The sequence below is a fragment of the Copadichromis virginalis genome, linkage group LG17, assembly GCF_057382275.1.
Source record: "Copadichromis virginalis isolate Kocher_CV1m ecotype Utaka linkage group LG17, C_Virginalis_male_GT1.1, whole genome shotgun sequence".
In the NCBI taxonomy this organism is placed as follows: domain Eukaryota; kingdom Metazoa; phylum Chordata; class Actinopteri; order Cichliformes; family Cichlidae; genus Copadichromis; species Copadichromis virginalis.
In genome coordinates this window covers 27,434,057-27,451,969 of record NC_140634.1, presented here as the reverse complement: position 1 = coordinate 27,451,969, position 17,913 = coordinate 27,434,057, and the positions used below count along the sequence as shown (strand labels likewise).

General features: G+C 40.6%; 1 protein-coding gene across 3 annotated transcripts; it reads right to left on the bottom strand.

Moving 5' to 3' along the window:
- Nucleotides 1–8: 8 nt before the first annotated feature.
- On the bottom strand, nucleotides 9–17,693 carry scyl2 (SCY1 like pseudokinase 2). 3 transcript variants are annotated; one of them, XM_085436367.1, is made up of 19 exons: nucleotides 17,536–17,693; nucleotides 14,707–14,903; nucleotides 14,329–14,486; nucleotides 13,899–14,043; nucleotides 11,573–11,722; nucleotides 11,257–11,478; nucleotides 6,450–6,566; nucleotides 6,232–6,357; nucleotides 5,858–6,034; nucleotides 5,533–5,544; nucleotides 5,213–5,335; nucleotides 4,089–4,202; nucleotides 3,627–3,759; nucleotides 3,393–3,511; nucleotides 3,171–3,271; nucleotides 2,878–2,947; nucleotides 2,711–2,788; nucleotides 2,481–2,606; nucleotides 9–2,403 (listed from the first exon to the last, which is right to left on the bottom strand). In XM_085436367.1, exons 2-19 carry the CDS (start codon nucleotides 14,881–14,883, stop codon nucleotides 1,780–1,782), a joined length of 2,772 nt encoding a protein of 923 aa, XP_085292493.1. In that variant the 5' UTR covers nucleotides 14,884–14,903; nucleotides 17,536–17,693; the 3' UTR covers nucleotides 9–1,779. The 3 variants fall into 3 exon arrangements, with proteins under 3 accessions (XP_085292493.1, XP_085292494.1, XP_085292495.1); XM_085436368.1 differs by lacking the exon at nucleotides 17,536–17,693 and adding an exon at nucleotides 17,368–17,429; XM_085436369.1 differs by lacking the exon at nucleotides 5,533–5,544.
- Nucleotides 17,694–17,913: the final 220 nt, after the last annotated feature.

The window sequence follows — 17,913 nt, the reverse complement described above, 5'->3', positions numbered from 1 at the left end:
GAGCAACCCACTTTTAAATAAACTATTTATCTACACTTCATAATATGCCACCAGTACAGGTCTACTGATAGCTGAAAAGTGCTACAATCAAAATATATTGTGATAATCTTTATTTCATAAACTGATCAACATAAATGGTAGCGCAGAAGTCCCTTAAAGATCTCATCAGTAAAAACGTGTTAATATATTTTTTCATTGGTCACTAGAATCATGAGGAATCATAAGAAAAGATGTTAATTAAACTTCAGATCTTTTGTGGTCAAGGAGAGTAACATGCAACAAAGCAAGTGGTTAGAGAAGCAAGTGCCAGACAGCTGATAAAGATGGAAAACATTAATACTTGAGTAACAGATGAGTGCCGTCTAGATTTAAATATGTACCCACGTAAGGCACAATAGCTAAAGCAGTGCATATGCTCTTTTATGTAGTGCCTTTTTAAAAAGGACACTGCTTCAATGGTTACTCCACACATCCGACACAGGTTAGTCACCCATACTGCAGTTACAGAAACTGGTCTTGTTACAAAAGAAGGTGCCTGGGCGGTCAAAACTGTTTACTTTAATGTAGCAGCAGAGAAACAGACTACAGAGGAGCTACTTGGTTTTCTTAGCCTGAACTGCAACGGTGGGGCTGTCAATTCGACACCCTCTCTCAGACTTCCTCCACAGAGGAGCCTCTTGGATGCAGATCAGAGACTGCATGCTTCTCAGAGCCAAAATTCAAGCTACTGCCAGTCTACATTTAGATTACATTTTGTTGTTTGTGGCATCTGTTTCCGAGCCAGCTCTCTGATCATTTTAGACTTGCAGCAATTCTAAAAAACAGTCTGGAAAAGCAGTATAGTTCGCATGGATGTAATCAGCCCACTGACAAGCCATTATGTGTTGTAATCAGTCCCATAAATATAGTCAGCATGCACCCATCTCCACCTACTACCATCATAATTGGCAATAAGCAGAAAAGGCCTCAATTATGCAGGAGCTCTCTAGCGACTGTGTAAAGAAGTGCATTCCATCTTTTCCTACCCAAGTAGTTTTTTAACTTAATATAATCAGCACAAGGACGCCAAGAAGCAGCAAATTCAAGTAAAAAGTAAGTGAAAGTAAAAATCAAGCCTAGAAGAAATGAGAAGAAGAAGATTATACCCCCACTTTCCTGCCTGCCTCTTTATGCACTATTTTCCTTTTGAGCAGCCCTGTTCTACTGAGCCCACTAGCAGTGAGGTGACTACCTACCATTAACAGTCATAGGAATAATAACAACCGATAACGGCAAATTAACGGGGTGATTACAATCCAAACAGGATTAAAGGTACAGAAGCCTGAAAATGACCAGATGAGACACAGTAACCACTTTTTAAAAATATTTTTCCGCCAATTGTGTTGACTCAGACGTCACATGTTCAAGAAGTGAATTGCAGTCCATCCACTCCATCATTCATGTTATAAACACAAACCCTTCCTGAATAATCTGAGTTGGAATTCAAGTCAACCCATCAAGAATGTTAAGTACAAAAACAGTAGGAAACCCCCAGCATAGAAGAAGAAACTTCACCTCGATAGTCTGTCCTTCTAGTCAAGTAAAAATGGAATTCAGGTTAGTTTGCCAACAGAGAGAGTCAGAACTTAAGCCAGGTCAGATTAAAAATGCCAACAGTAAGAGCCTTGAAAGGACTTTCAATCTTCACATTCAGTCGGCCTTTCTGTGAGAATTCAAGGCTCTTCTGTCCACAGTCATTAAAAGAATATACTTAACCTGGAGTCTCTCTTTAATTCTTGTTTAGCCAAATAAGTCTTTCAGATCATTGTTGACAGATGCACTATGTTTTATCCCACTTGGGTTCATGCTAGGGGCAGCAGCAGGTTGAGCAAAGTTCTGAGGGCTGAAAAAAGGGTTTGCTTGCATCCCAAACCCACCGGGCACCCCTCCCATACCAACTGGCACACCCTGCATCTGAGTCTGAGGGTTCTGGGGTGAATTAAACTGACCAAGCCAAGGGCTGCTGGTTCCAGATGGAGCTTTGGGACCGATCTGGTTAAGAGTGACTTTGGGCTTGTTGGATGTAAAAAGATTGTCCAATGCTGACATGTCAGGAGGTTTATTTGTTTGTCCAGTTGTTCCTTGATTCTGTGTGAGGGATCCAAAGTTTGGGGTGCTGGTGGTGGTGGCCATTCCACCGTAGAGGCTGGGACCTGTGGGTCGCATGCCCATCCCCATGCCTCCTGCCTGGAAGCCCATAGCTGGGTTAAAACCATTTGAGACAGAGGTTCCCATGGAGCCGACCATTGGACCAGAGGAGGGGAATGTAGACATGGTGGATCCTTGCACTGGGGCTGGTCGTGCTGTGTTTGCCATGGACATAGATGTCATGTTGCTGAGAAGGCTGCTGGTCAGATCCTTAGTCTGTAACATAACAAGTAGTATGATTAGTGTTTGAGCACGAGTGTGTGTTTGTGTACGCAGATATTGTCAGGATTTACCTGTGAGTTGGAGCCAGCGGTGGCTGCTTTGATCGTCTGTGGCGCTAACGGCTGCTGGTTCCTCAGTTTGGCTGCCTGTTCCTGCTCTTTAGCCAATCGCTGCTTCTCTTCTAGCGTGAGAGACACCTAGAGGTGTGCAAAGGAAGAAAGGAAATAAGCAAACCAGGCTGCATGCTAAATGAACAAAGAAGAAAGCGGGTGGAAATTAATCAAAAGAATTAACTGCATACTCTGCTAGGCTGTGAGACTGGTGCTGCAGATCCATTTTCCTTCCCATTAACCCCTGTGCCACCAAAGATGTCATCAATCTGAAAGCAAAAAGAAGAGATTTTAAGAGAGGCTAACATTTACAGTCACGTTGTCAGAGCCGATGACTGTCATGAAATCAAGCAATCACCTGGTTGCCAGAATTAGGTGGGCTCTTGCTCTCCTCTGCTTGGTTGAGTGGATTTGATATGTTCATGCTCCTGTTAAATGACATTTGTAAGTGCTTACTTAGTCATAACATTACCAACAGTACTGTCTGTTAATTGCTCTCTATTAAAGATTAGAGGTACTTTAAACATTCTAGGACATTTGTAGTTTAAAAAAAATAAAATAAAAAATAAATCACAATTAATATTCACAGTCATTTAATCAAAGATAATTAGGAGTTTTACTGTACGTGGTGAACTAAATTAAGAAAGACACCTCTGCTGCTCCTGCATGATGTGTAACTGCTCCAGCTTGGTCTTGTGCTCTGTCTCCATGCGGCTCAGCATGTCACGGATAACCATCATGAAAGAGTTAAACTGGAAGAAAGCATATCAATTACCCTATGTGTTATATTAATATTTATATAAAGTTTTTTGTTGTTTTTAGAAAGTTACAGTTAAATAACACAAATATTATATCAGTTTGACTGTGCAGTACTTGATTGAGATTGAGGTTGTTGTCTATACTGAGGGAGACGAGGTGGGGCAAACTCTTGGTAGCAAGATGCTCTTTGGGGATGCCCAGCTTCTTGTGGTTGAATGTACACTTATAGATCCCTAAAGTAAAGAGGAATCACGTCAAATAAAGAATTCTTAAGAAAAACAAAATGTGAAATGATATGGTAATATGTGTAACTTCCTCTGAGGAGGGGAGACGCTACGGTTTGTTTACCTAAGATGCCCATGAGTACTGCTGGTTCTCTAGAGGGGATCTGTTGCAGGAAGGGCAGGATCTCATCAATGACAAACCACTTGTCTAGATATTCTAAAATCTTCCCCAGGCACACGAGAGAGTTCACTCGCACCTACACATCGAGACAAGACACACGGTGACACAGCAAATTACAGAATTAAACAGGAAACACATTAATGCATTTCAGTCAGTAGCTAACAACACTGAAAACAAGAATGTGGCATTTTTAGAAAAGGCAAAGTAAAGACTTTAAAAAAAATAATAATAATAATTAATTTTATTATATATATATATATATATATATATATATATATATATATATATATATATATATATATATATATATATATATATATATATATATATATATTTTTTTTTTTTTTTTTTTTTTTTTTTATTGAGGTAAACAGCTCGAGAGCAGAATGAGCGATGTAGACTCACAGCAAGTGAGGATGTCTGTAGGCAGGCTGATTTGATCCGAGGGATGAGAGAGTTCTTCATAGATGGATAATCAATCAGGTTTGCAAAGGTTGGGATGATGTTGAGGCACAGCTCCTGCTCAGCGAGAGATAATGTTATTAAATGTGACATTTTGATAATGAGTTGAAATGCATTCTTACTGTGCTTGCAACACTAAAAGGAGAACTAAGAGTACAGGCAAAAATGAATGTCTCAAACTGACAAAGCACAATTCTAAAAATAAACACCAATGAAGTAAAAATTAGCAACTACTCTTATAAGCTGTGTCCCAATTCCTAGGCCGCATCCTTCGAAGGACCCAGCCTATGCGATCTACATGGGCCGAGTCCTTCGAAGACCGAGAACGCTGGAAGTGCGAGGCTGTGAAATGGGACGGTCTAGCCTTCAGATTTGCGTCACCAGCTGTCTCGGTAGAGTTCAATAAACTCAGCTGTCAGCTCCCTGCTTCCTAAAATATAACAGGACACTGGAGTAAATTCTCTACCATTTTCACACTTCTGTGAGGTCTTAGGAGGTTCACCAGTTTTCTGTTTGACATTTATTAGGCTGTGTGAAAACTATAACTTTAATCTCAGCCAAACCGATTTACTCAGGAACAAATAAAACACTGAAGAAAGCCAAACAATAACATTTTTAAATTAACACCTACATTCACCCCTGAAAATATGTTGAAAGTTTATTTTGTGACCCAGAAAGAGTAAAATTAAAGCACAGTAGCTGCCGCCATTGTTGGAAATAGGTTGGGCCACGAAGGATACACTAACCCATCCTTCAAATCCAGTGAAATGAAAGACGCATTTGTTGGGCGCATTGGGAGCAGCCTTCGAATTGGGACAGCCATTGTCACCAGGCTGTGATGTAATAAGCCTTCAAATGCGGCCTCCGAAGGATGCGGTCTAGGAATAGGGACACAGCTATAGTGTTTCTAATTTAGACAAAAGATATCTAAAGCAAAAAAAAGAACCAGGCATACCAAGAATATCTTAGAATGTTTATAAAACTGCATCTATGTTTTTTCACAAATTATGTGCACAGTAGCTCCTTGAATCATAATCTATTTCACCATTCCTGTTTCCCCTCTGTACCTGGATCTGTACTGAAGGGGCTTCCAGAGCTCTGTAGACCATGGGCAGCACACTATTCTTTATATCATCTGGTGGCGTTTTAGTCAGCAGTAGGTCCATCTTTTGCAGGAATATCAGCAGAATCTGCACAACACAGAGACTCAGTTAAGAAAACAAGAGTGAGGAAATACTAGCCTATGTTCAACAGGTGAGTACAGTGGAAGACGGAAGTAAGAGACTCATTCCAGTGGTTTTAGTACAGCTTTTAGTATCACTAACAACATAACACATACACTAAGCTGATGCGACGAGAGAATATTCACAGCAGAAAAACCACTCACCATATTGCTAGCCTGAAGAGGCATGGGAAGAAAAATACAGAGAAGTCTTGATAATGCGACAGAACAAGACATAAAGCACCATGCGTTTTAGGCAGGCTAAATACAACTGTTCAATCACATATCAAATATTAATTACACACGTGTCTCAAAGTGGGAAAAAAATATATCATGCAAACAGAGTTTTTAAAACAGATATACTTCCATACCTGAGGATCCATCCTAAGGCGATGTGTATATTTCAAAAGTGACGTTTCTTAAAGCACCAGTTGTTGCAAATGTGCACAAGTTTAAATTAGTGTCTGTGTCAGGTTACATTTCTGTATACCTGAATAGGCTCTTGCTGCTTGAAAACAGGCGTGAGGTCAGGCAGGATGAGGCGAACATATTCGTCCTTGGTGCACTCTTCAGCAATCAGCAGCACGTTGGGAAGCACAAAGGGAACCATGTCCGGATTGACGAACTCAGAGGTCAAAGCTGGCAAGATGCGATATACAACCACTCTCTAAAGAGAAGACACAACAGAATAGGTAAAAGATGAAATGACATGACTAATATGAGTCATAAGATCGAGTGTAACACAGTAATACTGCTAACTCAGGAGTAAACCAACGTGTTTATACAAATCCTGAAAATGAAGGTGAAATCTCCAGTATTCACACTGCAAACAAGTCTTTGGGGGGACTTGTTTGCAGCATTTACCTTTGGTAGCTGGGGTAGGACTTTGGGGAGTCCTTTGTAGAACTGGGACTTCTGTAGGTTGTCCCTCTGGAAGAGGGAATCAAAGTACTGCAGAGTGACTGCACCAACATCATCAAAAAATGGGATCTGAAAAACACACACAAAAAAAATATTTTTCCTCAAAGGGAGGCCTATGAACGATGGAATGATATTCTTATGCAAGCAATGAATATGCAGACCTTAGTCATCTGGTCGGCATCAGGCCGGACATTAGGTGTGACACTGAGCAGCATTTTGACATGCTCCCGCACCTCCTCTGGGATCTTGCTCAGCACCGCTGGACTCATGCTGCTCAACTACAATTGAAAGACAAGAATAAACCCCATAACAGTAACATATACCCAAGTTATTTGTATTATAGCTGTAATGTATTCCATAGTTTATCAATACATTAAGTCCACATTAGTTTAGAGCAGTAGTTCCCAAACTACCGTACGCGTACCCTCGGGGGTACGCAAGTGGCTGTAGGGGGTACGCGTGGGTTGGGGTTGGAGTGGGGATCAAAAGTTTTAAAAGCCGAAATTTGCGCTAATGCAGTTTTTTTTTGCCTGTCAAATACATGACTATATACCACCCTCTGGTGTTCAGCAAAAAAATAGCTCTGACAAAATACATGGGCGTGATTTGCCCAAATGACTGACACCTAACAGTTGAAGTTGCCTCCAAGCTTTCAGTGCAGCGCGAAAATGGACAAGTGGTTAACAAGAAAAAAAGGCCCTACCACAGAGACACCGGCCACAACAACCAATAAGCTCATATCTGAAGATGCATTTTCCAGTGACCGCACAGGTGATTGTTCAACAACAATGTGTTCGTCAGATTTGGATGCTAGCAGTGCTAGCAGGGATGTATCTGTGGTTACTAGCCAAGTGGCTAGCATAGATGGAGCCAGCCATGTGGAAAGTGATGAAGTGTCTGATGCGGAGCGTCAAAGTGGGAGAAAGCATGACAGCACGGACTGTAACACAACCTCATCAAAGAAGCGCAAATATGATGACAATTATATTTCGCTGGGGTTTACGTGTATAAATATTGGTGGATTTCCCCGGCCACAGTGTGTTATTTGTGCAAAAGTATTGTCTCAGAACTCAATGAAACCTTCACTTTTGCGCAGACATTTAGAGACAAATCATCCCCATTTGAAAAATAAACCAAGGGAATATTTTGAGCGACAGCTAAAATCACTTTCAACAAGTAAAACCTGCATTCAGGTGCCAGATCTTATGAATAAAAACAGACTACAAGCATCTTACATGGTCAGTTACAGAGTGGCTAAAAACAACAAACCCCACACTATTGTGGAGGACCTCATTCTCCCTGCTGCTTTAGATATGGTAGGGACAATGTTGGGGGAAAAGGCAAAAAAGACGATACAGTCCATTCCATCATCAAACAATACTGTCTTACGGTGCATCAATGCAATGTCAGAAAATGTTTTACAGCAGCTACTTCTGCGCATACGCCACAGTGAATGTTATGCAATACAGCTAGATGAGTCCACGGATGTGGCTGGCCTGGCGCATCTTCTCGTATATGTGCGCTACATTCATGAAGGAACCATCAAGGAGGACATGCTGTTCTGTAAACCGCTGGAACAAAGGACAACTGCCGCAGATATTTTTCAAAAGCTGGACACATTCATGAACACACATGGACTCGTGTGGGACAGATGTGTTGGCATCTGTACTGATGGCGCACGGGCCATGACTGGGAGACACGGAGGTGTGGTTTCGCGTGTGCAAGCAGTCGCGCCAGATGCCTCCTGGGTACACTGCAGCATCCACCGAGAGGCTCTTGCTGCAAAGGGAATACCTGTCCGTTTGAAACATGTTTTGGACACGAGTGTAAAAATGGTTAACTTTGTGAAAGCCAGGCCGCTGAACTCCCGCTTATTTGCTGCGTTGTGCAATGAGATGGGCAGCGAGCATGAGACATTATTACTCCACACAGAGGTTCGCTGGCTATCTAGAGGGAAAGTGCTGACCCGTTTCTTTGAGTTGAGGGATGAACTTAAAGTTTTCTTCAGTAACCATCCCTTTGAGCTGTCTGAACATTTGCATGATGAAGAGTACCTTACCTGCCTGGCTTATCTGTGTGATATATTTTCTCGTCTGAACGAGCTCAATCTCGGATTACAAGGCGTTTCTGCAACTATATTCAATGTTCAAGATAAAGTTGAGGCCATGATAAAGAAGTTAAACCTTTGGAAGAACTGCTTGGATACAAACAACACTGAAGTCTTTCCTGTGCTGCATGATTTTCTGTGCTCTAATGATCTCACACTATCTAAAAGTGTAAAGCGCGAATGTAACGTGCACCTTGAGGAGCTGGCGGTGCAGTTACGCCGATACTTCCCAGAGACGGACGGCTCAAATGATTGGATACGTCACCCGTTCACCGCCGTGCCTACTTCGTTATCACCGTCTGACCAGGAGAGCCTAATTGAAATCGCCACAGATGGATCTCTAAAAGTTGAACACGCTCAAAAGAACCTGGCGGATTTCTGGATAGGGCTGCGCACTGAACAGCCCGCGCTGGCTAAGCGCGCTGTCAAGACTGATGCCTTTCGCCACCACATACTTATGCGAAAAGGGATTTTCTGCTTTAACAAACATGAAAACAAAATACAGAGCAAGACTTTGTGTGGAAAACGATTTAAGACTCAGCCTTTCCCAAATTGAGCCAAACATTGAAGAGCTGTGTGCCTCTGCTCAAGCACATCCATCACATTAAATAAAGTTCTGTTTAATGAAAGTTCATGGCCTTTATGCTCTCGACAAAAAAGTGAATTCTAATAAATCCTTTGATACACTGCTAGTATTAAGTAGAGATGGACCGATCCGATATTACGTATCGGTCCGATACTGACCTAAATTACTGGATCGGATATCGGAGAAAAATAAAAAATGTAATCCGATCCATTAAATATCACGAAAGCACCTCACAAAACTTGCAACACGCCGTAACTCACCTCAGAACGTTAGCACGTCGGAGCAGTGGCTGTGGCATGCGGGACCTGTAGGTGGTCTGGATAGCATGTGGAGCTTCGCTAGCAACCTGGCATTTCATCTCCGACAAAGTTATCCCCGAGAGAAGTAAAGCAAGTGTGTAAGTCCATCTCTGAATGTTTGTAAAGCATTCCTGCGTTAAGCTTAACAAGCGACTGCCTCTCGCTCTCCAGCTGCTACTTCAATCGTGAAACTGATCAGCTGATCGGCTTTTCTGTGGCGAGTCTGTCTCTCTTGTTTGTTTTTGGCCCACTTTGCACCAGAAAGAGGAAACCAGCGGCTGAACAACAGCAGCACGTTTAAGCTTGATAAGCTGTTGTTAGAATTTATTTAATATTACTTTCTACACCAGGATCTTTTTCTACGTAGCTGACGCTGGTAACTGTGCAGGGGCGGATCTAGCAAAGTTTAGCCAAGGGGGCCGATAGGGCATGAACAGGGAAAAGGGGGCACAAAGACTTACTTACTTTTCTTTCTTATTCTCATTTAAAATGTCGAGCTTTTAATAAATAATTATCTGACACCCAAAGTTTTAATTTGATGTAAAATGAATAGAAGTCAATTACTGTATATAGTGACTATTAAGTCTAATATATATACCCTAGTAAGCTATAGTACTTTTTACTTTGGGAAGGTACCATCTGTGCAGTCTGCAATTTTGTTGAAGAAAGATGTTGAATCTATTTAATATTTCTTGAAAAATAATTGATTTCTGTGCATTTTTTTTTCACACTGCATCAAATTAAGGTTGATTACGTCGATTAAGCATCATGGGGTGGCGCGTGAGGGGTGGTTCCCTATTTTTTATTTATTTATTTTTGTTGTTGCTGGGAGTTGGAACCCTATTAGTTAGGTTGCTTAATATTTACGCTAAGTACTCTTTAAAATACCAGAATAGGGAGGATGGTGTAGGTCTAAGTTTATTAGATTGATCAGTATTGCTGAACTATGAAATATTTTTTTTGTATACAGGTATAACAGAATAGCTTTAGTGTAGTTGTTGTTTTAAACTTGAGTATGAACTTGCAGACTTGCAAAATGCAGCAAGATATTTTAAAAAACAGTTTTGTTGATTAAAAAACACTATATCGGATTCATATCGGTATCGGCAGATATCCAAATTTATGATATCGGTATCGGTATCGGACATAAAAAAGTGGTATCGTGCCATCTCTAGTATTAAGTAGTAAAGTTTGTTATTAAAACTCTGTCATTACTAAAAAATATTGATAAATTCATTTGGTGGTGAGAAATAATCGACTGTGCAGTATTTATCTTTATGCATGCGATATTGCAATGTATTTATAGACACTAATTAAGAGTCGTTCGTAGTAGGGGGTATGCGGCTGAGGGTGACATGTCTCAAGGGGTACGTGGCTGGAAAAAGTTTGGGAAGCACTGGTTTAGAGGATCTTTTCTTGGAGTTTAGACTGTTACTGTCATGGTTCTCTTGCGCCTGAACTATGAGTTGGTAAATGACTCAGATCTCAACAGATGACAGTAGCTGAGCATAAAAACTAAACAAACCAGGCAAGCTGGAGTTTACATCTATACTGCCCACACTAATATTTGTGATGAAGACTTTGAAGGAATAGCTGGAAACCAAATAAGTGTATTTGTTCCCTTTATTATGGTCCACTTTTATTCTCAAGGCAACATTGTTATCTTGGCACAGCCGCACATCATTTTTTGTTTACTTCAAACATCTGCTCTCTAATGACTGGTGACAATCAAATCCCGTTTCACAGGGAAATCAGCTCAAGTGGAGGGCATCAAGGAACAAAGGCAAAAATAAGAGGAGGATGGAGAAAGATTGATGCACATGCACAAATGCACCAAAAAAAAAAAACAACAACAATGCCTACAACAAGCATTTTTGAAAATCAAAGCCAAAGACTGTGCAAAGGTTTTGGTTTTTTTGAGCAGCAGTCATTAAAAAAAAGAACCCACAACATGTCTACAATACAGCTTCACTTACCTGGTCCAGCTGCCTGCTGAAACTCTTAAAAATGTCATGCTTGTTGACTTGGAAAACAGGCTTCCCCTCATTGAAGACAGCATGCATGACCACGCCCAGAGAATACATGTCAGAGGCAGCGTCACAGCTAACTGACAGTATGTACTCAGGAGCCAGGTACTCTGGGTTGGGTAGGCAGAGTGGAGGAAGGTTGGGCTGCCACTCTTTACATGTGTACTTGGGCTACAGGAAATTAAAGTAAGACGTCAAAAAGTTGCAAGATGTTATTCTGGTAGAGCTTCGTCACGGCAATAAGCCAAGCAGGCTGAAAACATACCTCAGCATCTGACGGGTTGTTAGAGGAGATGCTGAAGTCAAAACCCATGATCTTCCACGCACCACTCTTGTTGAGGATAATGTTCTCTGGACACAGATTGCCATGGACCATTTTCACCCCGCTGTGGAGAAAGGACAAACCCTCCGAGATCTGAAGAGAGAGAAAACTGAAGTTATTGGGAAATCTGAACAAGATAAATTAATTATTAATCATGGTTTGCCTCAAACAACCAAGATACACCAGTATTATCAGTTTAACTGGGTCAACATACATTTTAACACACTGTAAATGAGTTCTGGGTCATAAAGTTTAAACACAATTCTGCACTGCTGCAGTAAAAGTTGTGTAACAACCAACTGATGCTAAACACTGCAGGCATTTCTTTTAAGGTCTTTCAGCTTCAATCCCCTGCTTTATATAACAGATGAGAAATGCTCTGAGGAAAAAAAATAGAAGAATTAGGACCAATGTGGGTGACAGAGACAATAACGGAGGTGGAGGTGAATGGAAAATGTTCCCTGGTATTACAACCTGTCATAAAACATAATTCTAAAAGGTGACAGGCAAGGCTTGGCATCAAGCAGGTTCAACTGGCTTTGAGAAGAAAGAGCATAGAAAATGTTTTGGATCTCCAAGCATAGTACTAAGAAAAAAAATAGAAGAAAAAAAGAGAAGAGGAAGTGTGCACTAAATAAACACCAGTATTTCTTGCTCTGTAACCTGTAAAGAAAGACTGAGAAGCTGATTATTGCAACTACATTAATAACCAGTACTGTTGTGTAAATAAATGCTTAATTAAAAGCTTTAAAAGTCTAGTTTGCCATGTGCTTTGCTCAGTCTCAAATTAATATAGTGACTAGGGATGGATACCGGTGCCATTATGTCAGATATCTGGATCTGACAAAAGTACCGGTTTGGCACCGGTATCGAATGAAACCTAAACAATACCCATCCCTAATAGTGACAGTAAATTGATCCCTTTACTGTTTAAAAGTCGTAAGCTACCCTTCATTTCTTTATGTTTTAATGGGAAAATGGGAAGCAGATGTAGACATTTATTGATCTATTGTTCTGATTTATTGTTCTGTACTCTGTTAAGATGACCTTCCACTGCTTCAATAAAGTTTAGGTCTAGCCTCTGGGGAAGCTAATCTATGACTGATAGTGTTTATTGTGGGTTTTTCTATCCAGGTATGCTTTTTTTTTCAAGTCATTGCCAACCAGATGCTTTCCAGAAGGTGTTACCTGGTGGATAAAAATCTGATGGTAATGCTCTGGGTTTATATTTCCATCAGTTCTGACAAGATCCCCAACACCACCGCCTGAAATGCAGCCCAAAACCATGACAGAGCCTCTACCGTGTTTTACATACATCTGTACATCTGTAAACACTCATTGTTATACCTCTCTCCTGACCTCCTCCATACATATTAACAATGACTTACAAACATTTAAAGTTTGAAATCTACACTACACCAGACCAGTTGCTAACAATTTTCAGTTGTGTAATTTGGCATTCTTCAGCCTTTTCTCCGTTTTTCTTCCTTAAGAATGATTTCTTGACAGCTTCACTTGGATGATCTGATATCGTCGTGTTGGTGTTGTTCCCAGATCATCATGAAAATGTTGTTCCAGGATCAACATCGCAAGTGACCAATCACATTGTTGTGACGTTATTCTTTTGCGCGCCAAGCCATTTGTGCATTTATGAAATTCCAATGTTGCAAGGACAATATCAATTCTGCTTACCGTTTCTTAAAGGGTTACGGTTAGGGTTAGGGTCAGGGTGCGTTGATTGGCGGACAGAGGCGGTTTCTCGCAGCTTAAGTAGTTTTTGGTTTTACGGCGGTTTTTCCTGAAGTCGCAAAAGAATAACGTCACAACAATGTGATTGGCCACTTGCAATGTTGATCCTGGAACAACATTTAGTATGATGATCTGGGAACAACACCAACACGACGATATCAGATCGTGCGCTTCACTTCCACTGACACCATTTCTGATGAGGCTTCAGTGAACAGCAGATGGGTCAAGTGAAGGGACACATGAGTCTCTCAGGTCCTGTGTCAGGTCTTTCGGTTTATTTATTTTTTTCTCATTTCTTAAGGATATAGCTTTCAGATACTGACAATCTACTGTACATAGTTTTTTGTTAGGAATGCTACTTCTTTTGTCCTCCACTTTCTCCTACTGGAGTGAACTGAAAATAAATGTAAAAGCAGCTCTGACTGACCTTTTTTTTTTTTTTTTTTTTTTTTTTTTTTTAATTATTCATCAAGAAACACGCAGCCATACAAAAAGAAATCTATTCTGCCTACATGCTCACCTGTAGCAAGCCATACTTGGTCTCCACATCATAGAGCTTGTACTCCTTGATGTCGCTGGGCACAGGGCTGGGCAGGTTGTCCCATTGGCCAAGCACGTTGGACAGGCTGGCAAACACCGGCTCTGTACAGAATGCCAAGCAGTCTCTGAGGGCCAAATAAATAAATGTCATCAGTTCAATTCAAAGCAATAACAGACAGAGAATAAACAAAACAGAAAGAGTAAAAACAGACGGAAGAGAATTATGAATTTAGAGCTGTCATGGATGAAAAGAAAGAAAGCACAAGGCCTTAACCTTTACTTGCCATGATCCATCTTCATCTCAAATGTCAAGATATCCTCTGAGCAGTGACTCATTCAGTTTCATCCATGACATACGTGTGTGTGTGTGTGTGTGTGTGTGTGTGTGTGTGTGTGTGTGTGTTAATCACCGTGATTCTTCCAAGGGATGCTGAACAGTCAGGAGTCGAGGGTGACGCAGTCTGGTTAGCTGTTGCACTCCTCTTTTCAGTGAATCGATGATTTGGTCCTTCTCAAATTTCTGATACTTGTCAATCATTTTCTTGTCAAAAACAAAAACCGCTACTTCCTGGAGGGTAAAAGACATACAACAACATGGTGACAGTGCAGTTTTCAGTCTCAAATTAATTCCTTTTCCCCTTTCAGCAAAAGTCGGGTAAATCATTTATGAACTTGGATCAAATCTAAACTTGTGTCAAGAGGTGGTCTGGTCAGAGACACACACACACACAGACACAGACACACACACACACACACACACACACACACACACACACACACACACCTACCTGTTTGGTGGACTTCTTGGTGCCATTATAGATCCTCCAGCTCAAGCCGGGACCTCCACTTGCAATGTGTCGCCCCACCTCAAACTCCCGTGTCACAGGGTTGCCCATAACAGCACTAGTGACATCGGCTGTCACCTTAGTGACAGTGCTTTTCAATTTGTTCAGCATGGACTCCATGTTCAGGCTCGACCTGGCAGCTGAGATAAAACATTGATGATGATCATTAAGGAATGATCAGAGGTTAAAGACATAAGCTAGAGTCAGTCAGATGAGGAAATTCTTTGCAGTTTTTGCAACCAGGCACTATGTTACATGCACAGTTACAGTATACTCCACTGTTATTCTTAATATAGCAATTCCCCAAATTGCAAGTTGGCCATGCAAACTGTAAATTCAGTTTGTATATCACGCATTAGACCTTATTCTGATGATAGAATTTTTCAATAAAGATGTGGAATATGGTGGTAATATTAGATTCAGTACATTCAGCATGTACTGTCTGTGCTGTACACAAACCAACAATAGTTTGGCAGACTATAGTACAGATGCATGCCCAAAAAAAAAGCCCACAACTCTGGTCAGTAGGAGAAAAAAAAAAACAACTTCTTTTCAATGATATAAAAGCCTTGTATATCAACAGGTCTTTGGATTTCTGCAAATACTGAAGAAGCACCTTTTAGAAAAAAAAGACAGTGGTTAAAGAAATTAAATAGGAAGGCTGTGTTTACACAAAACCCCCAATAATGAGATTGATTAAATCAGTTCCTTTTGCAAAAGATTATCAGTAAACTGCAGCCACATATCAATAATTTAATTAAAATATGAAGCTGTTTCAAATGCGTTTCCTTTTCCTGTTTCAGAATAGGCCTTTATGGTGACCCTACTAAGAAGCCTCTAAAAACGCGAGTGTGCATTCCCAAACCCGTTCCCTGGCTTTCACCCCATTCTCCTGTTTAGCAAAAACTTCTACTATATTAAGATGAAATCGGTGGAAGGCTTCACAAAAAGGTTATTTGCTCATTTTGTCAGCTTCATGGGACTTGAAACACAAATATTCTGTGTAGGTAGTTGGTGAAAGAGACATCTGTGTGCTTCTGGCAAAGCAAAAGCCTTCAACAAACCATTAGACATGCACTAATGCACCTGCTTGAAAATTTGCACATCAAAGTCCCCACCAGCATCCTCCCTGTGCTGGCTGAGGAGAATAAGCATAGTAACAATCCGCGCTGTCCCCAGAAATATAAAATGACTCAGAGCAAACTGAGCCACACCACATTAATGCTCTCTTTCAAAATAGTCTAGAGTAAGAGCAAGTTAGGCAACAGAAACCTAGACAAAAGAGCATGACCGATGATTGTGAAGCAAGTTTTTTTTGTTTGTTACGTTTATTTTTTTAAAATGCAAACACTTCCTTCAGTGTTCTTAATCTTTCTTGAGCAGCCTTCTAGACCTTTGATGTTTGAACCGAATAAGCTCCCAGCAAATCCATACATTGCCACGTAAGCTGCAGTTTTAATAATTAATTCTTTACAGAACCCTACATTTAAAGTGTTATGGATGGGTTTGAAATGTTCAAAATACAGTGATTCTTAATAAAACGTTTTATAAATGCTTTCAAACTTAAATTCAATTTTGACTTTGCTGTGGTTTGCTGGAGGAGCAGCATCGGAGCTGCTGACACCAACAAACTGAATAAAACAACTAGGAAAACCAGGGTCTGTGACTGACTGCAAACTGGATGTTTTTGAAGCTGTGGTGGAGAGATGGTCACTGAACAATTTTTTATCCATCCACCGATAATCCAGACCAGCCTGTTCACTTCTTGGACAGGCAGCTGCCAGACAATATTATAATTTCCTCATCATTTCAACTACTGTAACAGCAGAATTTTCCTATTAAGGGATAAATAAAGTATTTCTCATCTCATTATATGTAGCATCACATAGCATCACCTACTTTTGAAGCTGTTAGCGTTCTAGAATTTGTCCCTCAGTTTAAGAATCGAAACCCTAAAGCCCTGATGCTTCATTTGAAAATGTGGCAGTGCTCTGAAAAATGCTGCAAAACATCGAAAGCACTAAAGGCAATCAGATTTGAAGATTTCATAGAACAGACAGCATCATAGCCTATTTTACCACGCCACTGCTTCTGCCTGGAAAGAGTGGAAAGGCCAAAAAACAATGGCAAAAATATCAGTACGCATGAATAGAAACCCATGACCCTGTTTTTCTTTGCAACAAGCGTCCTGACTGTCTGCTGACGAGTAACTAAATTGAAACGCGTGATTTACTTGACTGTAATCTATATTAATACCAGTTGCTAACCTAATAAAGTCGTTAGCACCTTAGCAGCTGGTCCCCAGAGAGCCTGTTAGTATCATGGTGGAATTGTTTATGAAAACTGGACGTATCTAATAACAAGTAAGTAACGTCGGCAGGAATTAATAAGTTCTTCATATTCGACACGATCAAGCCACATGTTAGCATGGGTTTCAAAGTGTTATGGGTCACTCGGCGTGTCTGTCAGATCTGATTGTGAAATACCTTGATGTTAGCCAAGTTAACCATCTTGTTTAGCACACAGCCAATGCAAACGAGTACTGAAAGCACGGCTGGCAGTCAACAGATATCTTTCCAATTCTTCTATTAACCCTTTGCCTACCTATGTCGCAGACATCATCGTTGCAATATGTTGCCTTTTTCCCCACATGAACACAGCAGTCACCTGCCCAAGCTAACTAGCCAACAATGCGCAAGTAGACTGACGTTCCAGTCAAACAGCGATTATTTCTATATAAAACTTTCACTCCGAATGCCTCCAGCTACTTACCTTAATATTAAAAAAGGGTCTCCGCTTTACTTCCTATTGTAAGTGGGCTCTCAGCCGTACCGCTGTCAGTAATGGCTGTGAAACACAGCCCCCATGTCTTCCAGTAGCATACGAAATGAGTTAGCTTGGTACGCTAGTGAACGAAGAGCTCTACTTCCGGGTTTGTTAACGGAGTCAGGTGCGTCAACGTCATCAGGTACTCTTTTTCTTTTATGTTTTTTTTAAATAACCACTTCGAGGTCGGTTTTATTTTAACTAAGTTAAAACGTAACTTTTATACACGGTCATTATTTCACACTTTGTCAATTTATTCAAACAATATGTTTATAATAAATTATTAGAAAAATATAAACCTATGAATACAAATATGAATTTTAA